This window comes from Pseudovirgaria hyperparasitica (genome assembly GCF_010093815.1).
Source record: "Pseudovirgaria hyperparasitica strain CBS 121739 unplaced genomic scaffold EJ05scaffold_6, whole genome shotgun sequence".
Taxonomy (NCBI): domain Eukaryota; kingdom Fungi; phylum Ascomycota; class Dothideomycetes; order Acrospermales; family Acrospermaceae; genus Pseudovirgaria; species Pseudovirgaria hyperparasitica.
Genome location: NW_022985554.1, coordinates 1,201,318 through 1,216,236, shown reverse-complemented (window position 1 = coordinate 1,216,236; position 14,919 = coordinate 1,201,318). Strand labels below are relative to the sequence as shown.

Below are 14,919 nucleotides of genomic sequence, written 5' to 3'. Positions count from 1 at the left end.
CACCTACGACATGGCCCGCGAAGCAGCCTTCTTGTCAAATACTATTGGCTCCTCGTTTTGCTTGGAGTCTGAGGACCCATCTCCACTCGGGACTGCTGCCGCTGCCATTGCTGTCTACCAGGAGCCTGGAGTGATGACGAGTGTGCGGACGAATGCGAGAGAGGCAATTGTTGCGCCGTTTCCCTGTGAAGATGGAGAAAGGTTGAAATAGATCTAGACGGTTGGGTGCACTTTGAGAGCCCTAGATCATTGTCGGCATATGGAACCCATCCATCCATGCTGCCAAGACAGCGCTAGAACGATAAGTAGCCGATAAATGTGCATATGTACGCATGTACGCATATAAATCAAAATTCATGGTTGATATGCGCCAGACGCTTGCAAATAGTTAGCTTGGAATGCACATTTTCAAACTGTCCAAAAGCGATTTCTCGAAGAGTTGTCGAAGCCTAGAAAAGACTAATACCATTTTGACCAGTATGTCTGTAGCTGATCATACGTGCCGTGGTATGACCCAGGCGTAGTGGCATTGCGAGCATCCGTATGAAAATCTTCAAGGGGGACTGTTTTTGCATTTACTAATAGAAACGAATCCGCGCCTCGAGATTCTTGATGGGCTAAGTTTTCCCTGGGATTGTGTGACGCATGGACGTCGATATCGTCTGGATACGCGCAAGCATGATGTGACGGCATCACAATTTTCCACTCTCCACGATGCTCTACCACAGAATGAATGCGCATGCTCCAGGTAGCCAACTGGGACGTTCCGGGCGATGTTGTAATGGACCTAGTGCTCCGGCATCTGCTGCTTGAACCCGTGGTCAAGTGTCATCTCGCTTCCCGATTCGGGCATGAGATCCATTCCTCAACGTCAATTTTTCATACTCCTGCTCCTATCACTGTCACTATCTGCTGGAGACAACTTGGTTCCAGTGCTTCGATTCTTTAGCCCTCCACACCTCACAAGCATGCCTCCACTTTTTTGTCTACGTGTCGCTATCTCCGCCGCAAGATGACTGCCCAACCATCATGACCGTGGCAACTTGAAGCTACCAGTTGATCTGGTAAGCAGTCATGTTGAACAGCAGATATCTATTTTGATGTAAGCATTTGTACCTTGGCGTCGTGGCCAGACCAACACAACATTTGCACATGCTAAGTTTCGGTGTTCGTTGAAAATGATGATTAGCTACTGGATTCAGTATGATGTACCATGATCTTGGGGTTTGCCTACATCATGTACTGCTGCATACCTATCCTCAGTATGATCAGAAATGGTTGGTTCGACTTGACATGTTTCTGGGAATAACGGGAGAATATGTCTGCATCTAGGAAGATACATAGTGGCGTCGAACGTTTTGGAACATACCTAGCATTCCGGCTTGAGTCGTTATTTGTTTGAAATCAGATAAAGGCACTGTACTGAATACAAGGATCAGGGATTGACCGAAATCTTGAGTGAAGGATACTCCGCATTCGGTACGATCGATGGCTTGTTTGTTATCCAGTCATATACTTCATCGTCACGTCAGTTCGCGGAGGCTTAGTGTGCCTCTGAAGCCAAATCGATTCTGCCGACAGTACTGCTCCACACTTGCCGTGGGCCCTTCCATGTATAAAGCTGGCAAGGGGCATCTTCGCTGAGATGAAGAGCCATCCATACTTCCATGATCTGAGTCCTTTCTTCAACATCTTTCTCATCATTTCTCGTACTGCGACGTGCTTTCCTGTTACGGATCGCCACCCAAACCTCTCACTGTTTAACTTTATACCCAACGACGTTCAGTCTCTGTCACAGATTGACAGTGTCACTTCACCTTCGATCAATTTTGGTAGACGTATAACTTTTGGCTTGCTCTCTCTGTTGGTAATTGCTTGCCAAGGATACTCTGTGTCCGACGAGTCGAATAGGCCAGAAACTGTGCAACTTTTTCAATTTTACCCATGCAAAGCTTTTCGTTCCCAAAGTCATCTTTCGTCACCTAATCATCCTATATATTCCATTAGTATCTGCGGGCTTCTCACATTCCGGACTGGGAAAGTAGTGGAAACAACAAACGCCGGCTTAGTACACGATACACGAGTCCAACGGTATGGCAACCGAGGTACGAGCTCAGCAAGTGTTCAATGCACCCGAATTCCTAGTGGGACCGGTCATCAAGACTCAAGAGTCCGCGTTCAATGATAAAGCAGTATCAGCTGCTGCCACGTTCGATCCAGCAACGCATCTTACCTATGAGCCTCCAGGAAATATCATTATGATGAAGGACCTAGGCTATGACGAGGATGCCGGTGTGTCACCTGTGGCAGTGAGTCTGCCTTTTCAGCTCTTTTCTGAAGAAGCAATCAATGAAATGCGCACGGAGATCTTCAAGCCCGAGGTCTTGAGAGACTGCTCTTTTTCTTCGAATATTGCCGCACATCAGTTTCGAGGATATGCTGCCAAGTGAGTCTTGCCCAACAAGTACCTTAAACTTGCTAAGATTCAGGTATGCTCCGTTCACATACGATGCTTGGCATTGTCCCGAGACACTAGCGATCATATCGAAGATAGCCGGTGTTGATCTAGTGCCGGTCATGGACTACGAGATTGGGCATATTAATCTATCAATGAAGACCGCGCAGCAAACTGCTGAGGAACTTGATGCCATTAACAAGCAGAAGTCGTTCTTTGCCGCTGATGAGGGTATTGCTGGTTGTCCGTTCGAAGATGACAAGCCAATCGTTGGTTGGCATACAGATAGCTACCCTTTCGTGTGCGTTACCATGCTGAGCGACTGTACCGATATGGTCGGTGGTGAGACGGCATTGCGTACAGCTGATGGGAACGTGATTAAAGTCCGAGGTCCAGGAAAGGTTCGTTGCCAGTTTTGACTGTGCTGCAATCACTGACTAATGTGTCAGGGCTGTGCCGTCGTACTTCAAGGTAGATACATCACCCATCAGGCACTTCGAGCACTTGGTGCCCGAGAGCGAATCACCTCTGTGACCTCTTTTCGCCCGCGTTCGGCCCAGTTGAAAGACGACAGCGTTTTGACCACTGTGCGTGGTATTTCGGACGTCTCTGAACTGCATTACGAGTTCATCGAATACCGACTCGAGATACAGCAGGAGAGGATGAGAGTCCTGCAGAAAGAGCTCAGGAAGAGTCGTCACGCTGGTCGAAAGTGCCCAACGTCTTTGGTGAAAAACTTCTTACGAGAACAAAAACATTTCATCAAACATACCAATACAGAATTGGTACCGGAGAATGATATAATCGCAGGATACATCCCGCCAATGGACGGCAATCTAGACGTTATCATTAGTGAGTGAAGGTAATGCAAAGTGACTCCAAGAAGCGCGCCTGCTTTGAGCAGAAACTGATGAACTGGTTAGTTATCGACGACAACCGCTCTGTATGAACATGACGATCGTCCAAATCTGCGATCAATATGGTCTCGCAGAGAAACGGAAGTCTGCAAAATGGCTAATTTCGAGCACATATATGTTACTTTGCAAGGGGGTAGTATTTTGAGCGTATCGGACATTTTCTGTTGCACTTATGACATCTAAGAATGTATGCCTGGCTTGTTACTCTGCGAACCAGGTTTAAGACTTGACGCGTTTTAAATGAGATGCAAGTGGATGTATGTCAGGACGAAAACCCGAAATTGCAAGCTTTTTTTTTTAAAATGAACAAGAGCTGAATTGCACAAACGCGTGCAAACAGCGATAGGGTCAAGAGAAATACCTACGCATGTCCTACGGATGATCGATACTGACGCAGGAAAAACTTGCCTAAACTCAATCGTTAGGAAATGTATATCAAGGCATAATATGCGACATGTGCTCTGACAGGTTAGTAAGCCTAGAACGAATAGATCAGATGTGATTATGCATGTCCGACTCACGGACATTTAAAGAGGAGCAAACATCGGACCTGGTTTTTCTAGCACAGTTCAACATCTAGTCCCCGGTAAAAACAGGGTGACATTGCAGTCGAGCGAAAGCGGTTATGTGATATGCTATGTGTGATATAGGGAGGTAGAGGAGCAGGCTGAAGGGTGATGAAATCGGACTTTTCCTGAATTACATTGCGAAAGTTGGCCTCAAATGTTAGGCAAGACTACGGCTGTTTGTGAGCCTGTCCCTCAGGCAGCATAGATTCGCTTAGTCAATAATTGTTAGTGCTGCTACAACGGTAGGTGCGCCTCACATTTACGCTTTCACAAACAACCATCGCGCACTCGCTTTGCTTTCGTGCCCGTGCTGTCTTCAACTTTGCCCAGAACCTGAGACCATCCATCCCAATACTGCCGAGGAGCCTCATGAGCCTCATGAGCTGCATAGCTCTCTCTTCCGTGAAGCTGGCACAGGACTGAGGTCTTCCACTCTATCGCCATAATGGACACACGACCGTCCCCCACCCCCACCGGCTCACGAAGCAAAGTCACAGCATCGTCTTCAAATCCAGCCAACAATCTAGCTCAGACTAGTACACCCCCTCCATCAGCTGCTATTGCGTCTTCGTCCAAACAACCCAGGAGACCCTCTATAAGCTCCGATACAGCGTTCAACAAGGCTGTCGAGAACAAGGACAAGCCCACCCGGACTGCCAGTAGTATCAGCCTGAAATCAAAGGGCTCGAAGAAGCTGGATGAGTCTGCAACGCTCAGCAAAAATGAAGAGGCCAGCAATCCCGCGGAATTGATATGAGCTCTACTGACAGAATAATGCAGCTATTGAAAGGCTATTCTGAAGATTTTGCCAGTCTTCGATCTATTATTACGTGCAAGATATGCGATAAACTGTTATACGAGCCCTATGTGGTTGCGTGTGGGCACATTTATTGCTACAGTGTGAGTTACCTATATCATTCAGCACGCAGGTTCGAGCTGACAAGCACATAGTGCCTCTCCCACTGGTTTGTTAACAACAAGAAACGCAAAACATGTCCCGACTGCCGCACATTGGTCACTCAGGTACCATCACCAGCATATCTAGTATGTGACCCCTATCGTGTTGTTCAACGTATGCATGCTGATTGTTTAAGATCCGAGAAATGACAACAATCTTCATCAATCGCGCCGAATACCTCCCAGTCGGCGAAAGTCTCGAGCAGCACAAAGCATGGCGAGCAGAAGAGGCAGAAGCAGTACAGAAAGATCGTGAGAATGACGACCCAAGATTAGGGGGGCTGTTCAAAGGCGTTTTTAGATCCAATTTGTCTCGCTTGGGGCCTAGGCGTGCTATCCGAGACTTCGAAGACAATGTCGACAGGTGCCCATTCTGCACCTGGGAGCTTGAAGAGGGCAGTTGTCAAAGATGCGGATTTGAGGCGGACGACATCGAATTTCACCTCGACGCAATCGATGTCGACGAGTCGGACATGGGTGGCTCTAGTGAAGACATGGACAGAGATATTGACATTGGTGATGATTACATGGATGAAGACGATTTTCCTGATGAGGACGACCTTGAAGGCACCGGGGACCTTCCGTACTCGGAAGAAGCCTACATGGACGAAGCCGACTTGGTAGTGAGCCAATGGCTGAACAACCACCCAGCGGCGGCACGCGCCGCCATGCCCGCCGGACTTGCACGTAGACGACCCGCAGCACATAGTGCTGCCGGTGGTCGCCAGCGATACAGCGCGAGCATTGCTTCAGCCTCAGACATGTACGGCACCGAGGACCTTGAGATGCTTGAAGAGGAGGAGGAGGAAGATATGGACGATGAGGATTCATCAATGAGCGGGTTCCTGGATGATCGCGCAACCGAACAGATGTCCGATGCCAGCGGTTCCACCAATAGCCAAACTCCGCAACCACCAATCTCAAGTCAATCAAGCCAGCGCCGTAGGGCTAGGAATCGTCGTGTTGTTGAATCCGAAACGTCTAGCATCGGACCAAGGTCCACGCAAGCCGATGACGATGACGATGATGATGAAGAGGGTGGTCCAGTTCGACCTGGACGTCAACGACGACAACAACGGGTCCTCTCGCGGGCCAATGGAGGATCTCATAGAGTCGCCTCGTCTATATCAACAGACGCTTCAGCGGACCACGATCTTGATGAGGATACACAACGACTGCTTAGCCGACATGGATGGTCGCCCCTGCAACATGGACCGGAAGAGGATGTGGAGGAGGGCCAAGGAGATGAAAGCGACGGTGGGCGCACGACAGTTGGGTGGGAACAGACTGCGGACCCAAACGCGCGACCTCGGATCACGAATTCTCTAACGCCTGTTGCAGATAGACCAACCCTACAAGCTCGGCCCCGATCTCGAATTGGCCAGACACGTTTCCCAGACGGTTCCCGAGGACTACGAAGAAGAAGCTCGATTCTGTCCGTATCGACTAGTAATTACGAAGACGGCGAGGCAGATGATGATGACTCAGAAATGGATCGCGATGGTGATACCGTCATGAATGGAGGCCAGCTTCGCAATCGCAACTCGAGAATCCGACTTCACGGCCCCTTTCCATCCTCGCAGCCTGGTCGCTCTACGAATACTCTGACGTTAGGGGACGGTCTGGATGGCGAAGACGATGACAATTCGGATGACACATCCATCCAGTCCCCTAGACGGCGACAGCTGGGTCAAAATAGACAGGAATATAATCCACGTATCAGCTGGATGTTTGCCCAGCATCAGAATGAGATGCAAGCCGCACTAACCCAACAAATCAACTGGCTCGAAGAGCTCCGTTCGACGACGCCAATAGCTCGACCACGTACCGCGAATCGCAACCGGAATGCCCAGTCTATTACACCAACGCCTTTCTCGCCACTTTCTAACAACGTGAACCCCTTGACGGCACCTAGTGATCTTTCACCTCGTACACGAAGAGCCGATAGGCAATCCTTTCATATGGCCACCAATGCCGAATCAACCTCGCGATCCGAACGGACCGGTAGCGTAAGTTCCAACCTCTCCACGACAGATGCGCACAGCTTTCACAATGGAGTTCGCCTCGATCGAGAGACATCTGTAGGTTCTGTGGGTAGTGGATCGACACTCCGAAGTACTTTTCCTTCACCTGACGATCGGCATCGTCCTTCCAATACCATGAGCAGCGTACCACCGGGTGTGACGTCTTTTCCCATGGACCCTATTGAACGCCCTGCAAGCCGGCTTCCAGCACGACCACCCTCGTCTTCAAGCCGACGAGGATCCCAAAGCTTCATGGGTACTCATCCTGGTCTTCAAATTGCACCTGGATCGAGTTTGGGTGGCCCTGGGCTCAATTTTGCGCAACGTACTTGGCAATCTCAGACAAGAAATCCGTATTCGGCTTTCATTGGCATGCACGGCAACGCACCTCGACCCAGACAATCTTCACAGAGGCTTCGAGAGCAATCTTCCACAGCAACGCTCCGTCCTTCGACTTCACGTCGCGCCCTCCGCACGCAACAATCCAGGGCTGATGTCAGAGATGAGGTAGCTCCAACTGGGGCGATGAGGGCACAAAGATCACGCATGACACTTCGCGCTCAGCCATCTGTGCAAAGATTGCATAGCCAGCCGTCGACGCGTACACTACGTCAGAATGACGGCGTACAATTGTCGCCAATCAATTCAGCTGCAACTGGTGCTGGTCCTGGAACCCGTGCAAATCCAACCTCGACCTCTGGTCTGTCGGTAGAGGAGCGACAACGTCGTGCAAACGAACTTGTTCAAGGTCGCCTAAGAGAGCTGCGCGCTACCAACCCCTTCGCTCCAAATAGTAGAAGGCCGAGCATCTCGAGTAATCCTGGAACCCCAGCGCAAGGTTCAATCATATCAAATGGAGCTAACAGGTTCTCTGCAGGGGGTGCATACGTGTCAATGAACACTAGTCATCCTCCTACATCGACGCCTGCAAGTGCTTCGTCTACAAATCAGGGTGCCAACCCACCATCGCCTACTATCAACCGGCGACGCAGCACCCGTAACATTGGCCTTCAGACTGGTGCAAACTCGTCTATCGGAAGTAACACTTCTCTTGCAGGAGTTCGCCAGAGACTTACGCAGCCAGCAGCTCATGATAATGTAGTAGCTTCGGCACCTGCGTCGCGGGTTCTATCTGCTGCTAGTTATGCGAGCTAACATGGTCGATAGGAAGGAGCTGCAAGACTACAACGCATGGCCCGTGTGCGTTCTCTGCAGAGACGGTGTCAGGAATTGCGCGAGATGTACAGCTATGACGAAATCGAAATGGCATGAATAGTTTCTTTTGTTATATCAGGGTTATCGGGCATAGCGAGTGTCGGGTGGGTTCTGGGCTTCTGTATCTCTAAGACTGCATTGGCATGGGCGTTTGTCTCTTCACATCGCATGATTCAAGGGCGTCGTATGCTACGGGCAACATGTTTGGATCGATCATTACTTATGAAGTTTATGCATATGAAGGAACAAAGATACCCACTTCACTATAAAAATAAATCCTTACTGACTATCCCCACTCCATTGCACTATTTCTTCTCTGAGCCAGATGGCGACGCGTAGGCGTACATTTTCTTCCTCACCAGATAGGGTCTCCCCCATCTTGCACCGCCGAGTTCCATAGTTACATCAAGACACCTACAACACCGATCTCCACCCGCCCTCGCGCGGCATATCAATCTCGAGATGGCGACACACCTGTCCCAAATGATCAAACCCCCAGAAAGTTTCCTTCTCGCCCTTTGCATTCGTCGCTACTCGATGTTTAGCTACACTTCCTATACCCCTATCCTCCACCACCCAACAGCGGTTCAACTCACCAACAAAATATGGCAACCCAAACGCGCCCTCATTCACAGCGCCTTTGCTCAGTCTGCCCAACTCTTCTTTCGCTCGGACGCTCTTGGCGCCCTCCAACGCATCGCCTGCCTCCTTGGGTCCCAGCGCTTTCTCCAGCGCCGCATGCACGACGGTCGGTTCGGTGATGTCAAGCCCTTTGACCCAGTACGCTTCGAAGCAGGCGGCGGCGGCGTCGGCCGTGGCTGAGGGTGTGGTAAGGAAAACGTGCGTCAAAGCACGTTGGACGAGGACGGTGTTTGCAGGGAATTTGGGCGGCATGCCGGTGAGCATCGGGATGGAGAAGGTCTTTTGCCAGCGTGTACGTTCTTTGGCGATCCAGGTGTCTTTGTCTGTGAAAGGGGTGGTTAGTTGCTGTAAGGGGGGCGTGATGGAGAGGGGCGGAGGTAGAGCATGAAATAGGTAATCAGTGTGTGCTGTAAGCTGCTGTCTTCGTGGAGGATTATGTGCTCGGTCAGGACTTGTGGCCAAGCTGTGTTGTGTTGTATTTCTCAGAGGCTACAGTCGTACGGATCGAATCAATGTCGTTGGATGTAGAGCCATGCGGAGAATATGGCGAGGGGTTGCAGATTTGGGCGCTCTGTGATTGGGAAAAAGGGTGTGGTCCCTGGAGGTGGACTTGTGCTGGTTGATTATGGGAGTAAATGGTTCTTTGCTGGTAGACACTCGAGACATCTGAGGAGCTAGGATCTCCAAATCCTATACTGCTGTCCTTAGGACTCTCCAAGGGGCTGACCGGTTCAGAGTCAAAGCTCGGCTGACCTACGCTTGACCTTTGTTCGTATCCGGAGGAGTTTTGGTATGAGACATGCGGTGCAGATTCAGAGACTATGGCAGACTCGTAGTCCATGGGATTGGATTGTTGAATGGCGCCAGTGGTACGAACCGAAGTTGTGACTGATTGAAAGCCGTCATGAAACGATTCTTCATCGCCAGTACTGATTTGAACAGTGTTCTGCGCGATGACTCGTCTGGCATTCATTAGGAATATCAGTCGATCAAGTACTATTTAGGGCTCATTATGACTTACGAAATCGGGTGCTGAATGATGATTCCTATCTAGCATCTTCCTGCGTGGGGTATCAAGGCCAAAATAAATAATGGCGGCGAGAATACCCTGAAAGAAAAGTAATACCAGTAACGTAGTAGTCCCAAAGAACACACCGAAACTGACGTATTTGGAGTCGTCCGTGGTATTAGGAGTAGGTTGCCCGCGGCTGTGAGGTGTATCCATCGGTGATAAGATCGAAATAATGACGCTCAGGTTTTGCAGCAATAATTTGAAATGTGTCTGAAGGGAAGTTCGCTCACGGCACTTTAACAAGTCCCATGATATACTCAACAGGGTCACATACACAATGTGCCATTATCACAATGTCGCTTTGACACACAGAGCGCTCAGGATCCCGTAAACAAAGTTAAACTTTGCTCTTTGAGAATTCAGAGGAACCGGAGCATATGCCAGCGAGTGGTGTCCCAACCTTTTCAGTAGCATTCACAATCACTCCAACGCGCGCACACCTAATCTCTCAAGAAAGATACAGCACGAAACTTACTTTTGACAGTGAATGGAGGACGATTTCCCACGTCCTTCATGACGCCGCCTAGTAAAATAGGCACGTACGTGATATCGCATGCTTTGAAGACAGGGAAGTTCTATCTTGGATTAGTAAAAACATCTCTTGGCCGTAGTGGGTTTTTGTATTGAGAAAAGGTATCGATCATAAGGAGAGGTAGATCGTCGCATACACGTAGTAATCAGAAAAGAGATGACGTACCCGCAGTGCATAAAATGCCAAATACCCGAATGGCGACACGATATCAATGTACAATGTGATCTGGGGTTTGGCCATAGTGTGTAATAGTATTACTTGCTGTAATGATTAGTTCTTTGTGGAACACTGTAAAGAGGAGGTATGAAATCCTGATAATTGCTCCGGAACGTAAATCTGAGGTTGCAATAAAGTAGGTGTCCAGCTGTGCTAGTTGCTGGTTCGGGTATAGCGCGTGACTAGTTGCGGAAGTGTGTTTGGAGTAGCCGGTGGACCTCGGTTACGAACTGTCGAGATGTTCGCTACAACAGTGCTCTGCTTGATTAGAAGAATCGCAGGATGATGACCAGGCTAAAATATGCAACGTCTGAACATGGCAGAAGTGTTAATCCCGACATACAGTGAGGGATAATTCATCTGGATACACCTCGCTGCCTGAAATGTTCCTAGATCAATGTCCTGGTACTGTAGTATTGGAAAAGCTATGTAAAGTGAAGGCCCGTGGTAAATAAAAGCATTGTATATATATATGTGAGTATTCGACGGTAACGACTGGAACTTTGTATCCAACAGCAAATTATCTGAGGCAAACGGAAACAAGCAGTGTACGTTTCCCCCTCTTTCTATGAACATAATCTGTCACCGTCGGGGCTGACTAGGAAGAATATGTGTGTTGCCTGTGACTACAAAAAAATTGCGATATCCGAAAACCATGAACCAAATTGCATTCAGGTCAGCGTACTATATGAAAAGTGTAAGAGGATGAAGTTCTCCGATTGTCGATGTCTCTAAGAGTAACCAGTGACTTGGCGATCCAGATGCGAGGTGTGGCTTGGTGAATTGGAGGCGTCCTTCGAGTGGACTGTAAACCAGATTTGTATGATTGTTCACTGACGATAGGCTACTTTAACGTGCTAAGTATCGACCGACATCGTCTAATGATATTCTGATATAAAGCTTCCATGGCGGTAGGATGCGCCGCGACAGTGCCATGCGGATCGAGGAGAGCTTTATCCACCGGGGCTGAACAAACTTAGCCACCACAAGGCTCGCCTAGATGTTGGCACTGGACGTTGTGGGGCTTCTCATGGTAAATGGGTGACTTCGGGTCTCTCACTTCGATTTTCGAATCATCGACTTTGTAGCGGGCGGAGGCGCTGGCCATCAAGGCCAGGCCAAAGGCAACCATGAGATGCTTGAGGTACATGGTGTATAGGCCGAAAAGAGTATCGAATGAATAGGCTGGGTGTTGGGTTGTGAGGGCGATGCTTGTGAAGGAAGCTGAAGGAGGAACAGAGAGGTTGTTTGGTACAGGAAGGAAAAGCTCGTGCGACTTGAGCGTTTTATATAGGCTCAAACACAGCGGGACTCGTTGATACTGATACTGACCCAGTCTGATCAGAGCAGGAATGCAATATTGAGGGGCTTCAACCAAACGACTCAGCCCCGAAGTTTGTTAAAAAATAACGTGTACGTTCAAGTTGGGACGAGTCGTCAGTCCAGGAGGCTTTCAATATTGACGCATACCTTGATCCTACGCAAGGAAAGACGATGGGTCAGGAAAAACTGGGAACAGCTAGATGGATACGATGGAGAATGAGATGGTCAAGGATGTGACCTTGACTCCGGCGAATCTTGCTCTTGGCCGATATGCGAGAAACCAATAGTTAGATGCGCCTAAATGACAGGGTGTCTCTATTCAACTCTGGGTTCTATTGAGGTGTCAAAAGGGTCGTATCGAATCGTAAGGCATCAGATGCACATTGGCGGCGTCCACATCAAGTACGCATGCAGAACGCAAAACAGAGTCTGCATGTTTCAGAACTGACATAATAGCTAGGGTGTATTCTAAATAGAACTTGGTTTATGAGAGGAGACTGGGTGAGGGACTGCCTAAAAGGGGGTTTGAATAGAAGACAAAAATGGGTTTGAATAGAGACAGATGAGGCGTCTCGACTCAGGGGACCCCAGACTTGGATGCCTTATCTCCGCAGATGAAGATACGACGTCCTGCACGCATCTCACCACTCAACTGGGCCGTCGTGTTCCGTGGAGAATCTTGTTCCAGATTCATCCCATTCTGCATGGCTCGATGTTTAAGGCAGGAGAAAGCGATGTTTAAGGCAGGAGAAAGCGGCACGAGCCAAAGAGCTAGATGTTTGACGTTGTCTGCCTCGTCTCGGAGCACTCGATCGGTATGTTTTACGTTCGCTAGTCATGCCAGATGAGTGTTGGACTGGCCAAAAGAACGGATACAGAACATAGAGATGGAGTGTTGGTCGGAAGATTTACATATGGGACCTTGCACGTGACTACCCATTGTAAGCTCGGACCATCATATCTGGTAGCTCTGGACATGCGACTTGAATTCATCGTGTCGGGGGATCTGCTTCATGCAATGGCACCACGACTTCTACCTCCGCCACTGTTGCGTACCGTCTCTCGCATAGTATCACGAACGAGTTTCTTGCCATCATGTTCCTTGCGCACGGACTTGCGGCAGTGGCACTACTACTCAAGCACAGCTTCAACAGCTTCAGATGACCGGCCAGTATACATCACTACGCCTATATTCTATGTCAATGCAGGTGCGAATGATATCTCTCGACTCCGCAAGGCCTATCCCAAGCTTATGGAAGGAAAGCGCCTCATATTGGGCATATGTACACCATGATACTGGGAGACATAATGAAGAGATGGCACACTTTATGCGGAAAGAGAGCTATATTGTGTACTGGGACTGATGAGCATGGCATGAAGGTATGGCAGTATTAGACTGTATTTTCAATCGGCCTGACCATTGTCAACAATCTAGATTCAACAAGCAGCTGCCCTTGCCGGCATCAAAAGTAAATCGTTCTGCGACGACGGTGCCCAATTGTTCAAGGTACACCCAAACACTCTGCTTATAGTGACCGTCTGTCTAAGACCCGCAGAATCTAGCAAGCGAATGTAATGTTGAATACGATCGGTTTATACGGACTACCGACAAGGATCACATAGAAGCTGTGCAGTATGCTTGGTCCATGCTGGCGGATCGGGGCTACTTATATGAGTCGAAGCATGAAGGCTGGTATGCCGTTAGTGATGAGACCTTCTATCCTACTTCTCAAGTGCATAGTGTGCTAGACACAGCAACTGGGAAAACGAAGAATGTCAGTAAAGAGACAGGTAAAGAGGTTCAATGGGTTTCAGAGATCAATTACCGATTCCGACTCTCAGCTTTTCGAGAAAGGTTGTTGGAATGGTACAAAGATAATCCGCGCTGGATCCTGCCAGACGTGCGAATGCAGGATATCGTTCGTGGCGTGGAAGCTGGCACGGACACTGAAGATTTGTCCGTTTCGCGGCCCTGTGCACGATTAACATGGGGGATACCTGTGCCTACCGACTCAAGTCAAACCATATATGTCTGGTTAGACGCTCTCATAAATTATATCACTGCTGCAGGGTTCCCATGGACCCCGGGACAGGAGAGTATAGGTGGCTGGCCAGCCCATTGTCAGATCATCGGCAAAGATATCATGCGGTATGTCAGGGAATGCATACACCTTGCAACCACAGCCACTGATCATAATCAGCTTTCATTGTATTTACTGGCCCGCATTCCTGATGGCCCTTGACATTCCCCTTCCCAAACAATTTCTGACTCATGGCTACTGGCTTCTCGGCAAAGAACGCATGTCCAAATCAACTGGCAACGTGATCAACCCCTTTTTCGCACTCGACCGGTTCGGTGTGGATAATCTGCGCTGTTTCCTTGCTCTTCACGGTAATGTTACTAAAGATAGCAGCTACAGCAACTATGCAATATACGACACATACCAGACTATTCTCCGCAATCGAATCGGCAACTTAGTCTCTCGCCTGCTGAAGGGCAAGTGGAGCATCCGCCGCGCCGTCATGGAGACGACGGAAAAACACAGCCAGAATCGTGAGTATGTTGATATGCGTGCACACATAAAGAAAGCTCGCGATATTGCTTCGCAGATGATGGCAAACAACGACGTCAATCAGGCACTTCAGGCCATTATTGAGTTGCCGCTGCATGCAAATGCCTTCATCCAACAGACCGAGCCATGGATGCTGGTCAAGAAGAAATCGAACGAGGAGAATGCTAAGGGGCTCAATAAGCCGCTTGACATTACCATATTCCATGCTGTCGAGTCGATCAGGGTCTTGGGCATCTTACTGCAGCCGTTCATGCCCGGCAAGGCCAGGCAGTTGTTGGACATGCTGGGTGTGAGCGAGGAGAAGAGGACGTTGGCACATTGTGAATTCGGTTGCGATCGGACTTATGGGGAGTCGCCTGACATACCTGAGGGCGAGGCAGGGATGTTATTCCCACCGCTGGCTTCTACTGAGTGATGCAACTGG

The 14,919-nt window shown here is 49.2% G+C and overlaps 4 protein-coding genes across 4 annotated transcripts; 3 read left to right on the top strand and 1 right to left on the bottom strand.

Moving 5' to 3' along the window:
• Window positions 1-2,093: 2,093 nt before the first annotated feature.
• Window positions 2,094-3,404, top strand: EJ05DRAFT_485284 (uncharacterized protein; the record flags this gene model as incomplete). Its single annotated transcript, XM_033745432.1, has 4 exons — window positions 2,094-2,446; window positions 2,490-2,856; window positions 2,905-3,307; window positions 3,379-3,404. The coding sequence occupies 4 exons, from the start codon at window positions 2,094-2,096 to the stop codon at window positions 3,402-3,404; spliced, it is 1,149 nt and encodes a 382-aa protein (XP_033601687.1).
• Window positions 3,405-4,205: 801 nt separating this feature from the next.
• EJ05DRAFT_337825 (uncharacterized protein) lies at window positions 4,206-8,314 on the top strand. Its single transcript, XM_033740899.1, has 5 exons — window positions 4,206-4,671; window positions 4,722-4,841; window positions 4,893-4,985; window positions 5,036-6,174; window positions 6,244-8,314. Exons 1-5 carry the CDS (start codon window positions 4,387-4,389, stop codon window positions 8,075-8,077), a joined length of 3,471 nt encoding a protein of 1,156 aa, XP_033601686.1. The 5' UTR covers window positions 4,206-4,386; the 3' UTR covers window positions 8,078-8,314.
• Window positions 8,315-8,387: 73 nt separating this feature from the next.
• EJ05DRAFT_475454 (HCCA isomerase/glutathione S-transferase kappa) lies at window positions 8,388-10,879 on the bottom strand. Its single transcript, XM_033743803.1, has 4 exons — window positions 10,549-10,879; window positions 10,327-10,426; window positions 8,734-9,102; window positions 8,388-8,667 (listed from the first exon to the last, which is right to left on the bottom strand). The coding sequence occupies exons 1-4, from the start codon at window positions 10,621-10,623 to the stop codon at window positions 8,552-8,554; spliced, it is 660 nt and encodes a 219-aa protein (XP_033601685.1). The 5' UTR covers window positions 10,624-10,879; the 3' UTR covers window positions 8,388-8,551.
• A 1,818-nt stretch (window positions 10,880-12,697) lies between these two features.
• Window positions 12,698-14,910, top strand: EJ05DRAFT_492624 (methionine-tRNA synthetase; the record flags this gene model as incomplete). The annotated part of the gene is made up of 6 exons (XM_033746045.1): window positions 12,698-12,737; window positions 13,068-13,130; window positions 13,187-13,302; window positions 13,358-13,429; window positions 13,479-14,071; window positions 14,124-14,910. 6 exons carry the CDS (start codon window positions 12,698-12,700, stop codon window positions 14,908-14,910), a joined length of 1,671 nt encoding a protein of 556 aa, XP_033601684.1.
• Between the last annotated feature and the right edge of the window lie 9 nt (window positions 14,911-14,919).

Bases quoted from the DNA above. Each gene is read 5' to 3' on its own strand.
- EJ05DRAFT_337825 (XM_033740899.1), top strand. From the start codon at position 4,387: ATGGACACACGACCGTCCCCCACCCCCACCGGCTCACGAAGCAAAGTC. The intron at 4,672-4,721 runs GCCAGCAATCCC...AGAATAATGCAG, and splicing joins CGCTCAGCAAAAATGAAGAG to CTATTGAAAGGCTATTCTGA. The intron at 4,842-4,892 runs GTGAGTTACCTA...ACAAGCACATAG, and splicing joins GGCACATTTATTGCTACAGT to TGCCTCTCCCACTGGTTTGT.
- EJ05DRAFT_475454 (XM_033743803.1), bottom strand. From the start codon at position 10,623: ATGGCCAAACCCCAGATCACATTGTACATTGATATCGTGTCGCCATTC. The intron at 10,427-10,548 runs GTACGTCATCTC...AATCCAAGATAG, and splicing joins TGGCATTTTATGCACTGCGG to AACTTCCCTGTCTTCAAAGC. The intron at 9,103-10,326 runs GTAAGTTTCGTG...CCCCTTTCACAG, and splicing joins TCCTCCATTCACTGTCAAAA to ACAAAGACACCTGGATCGCC.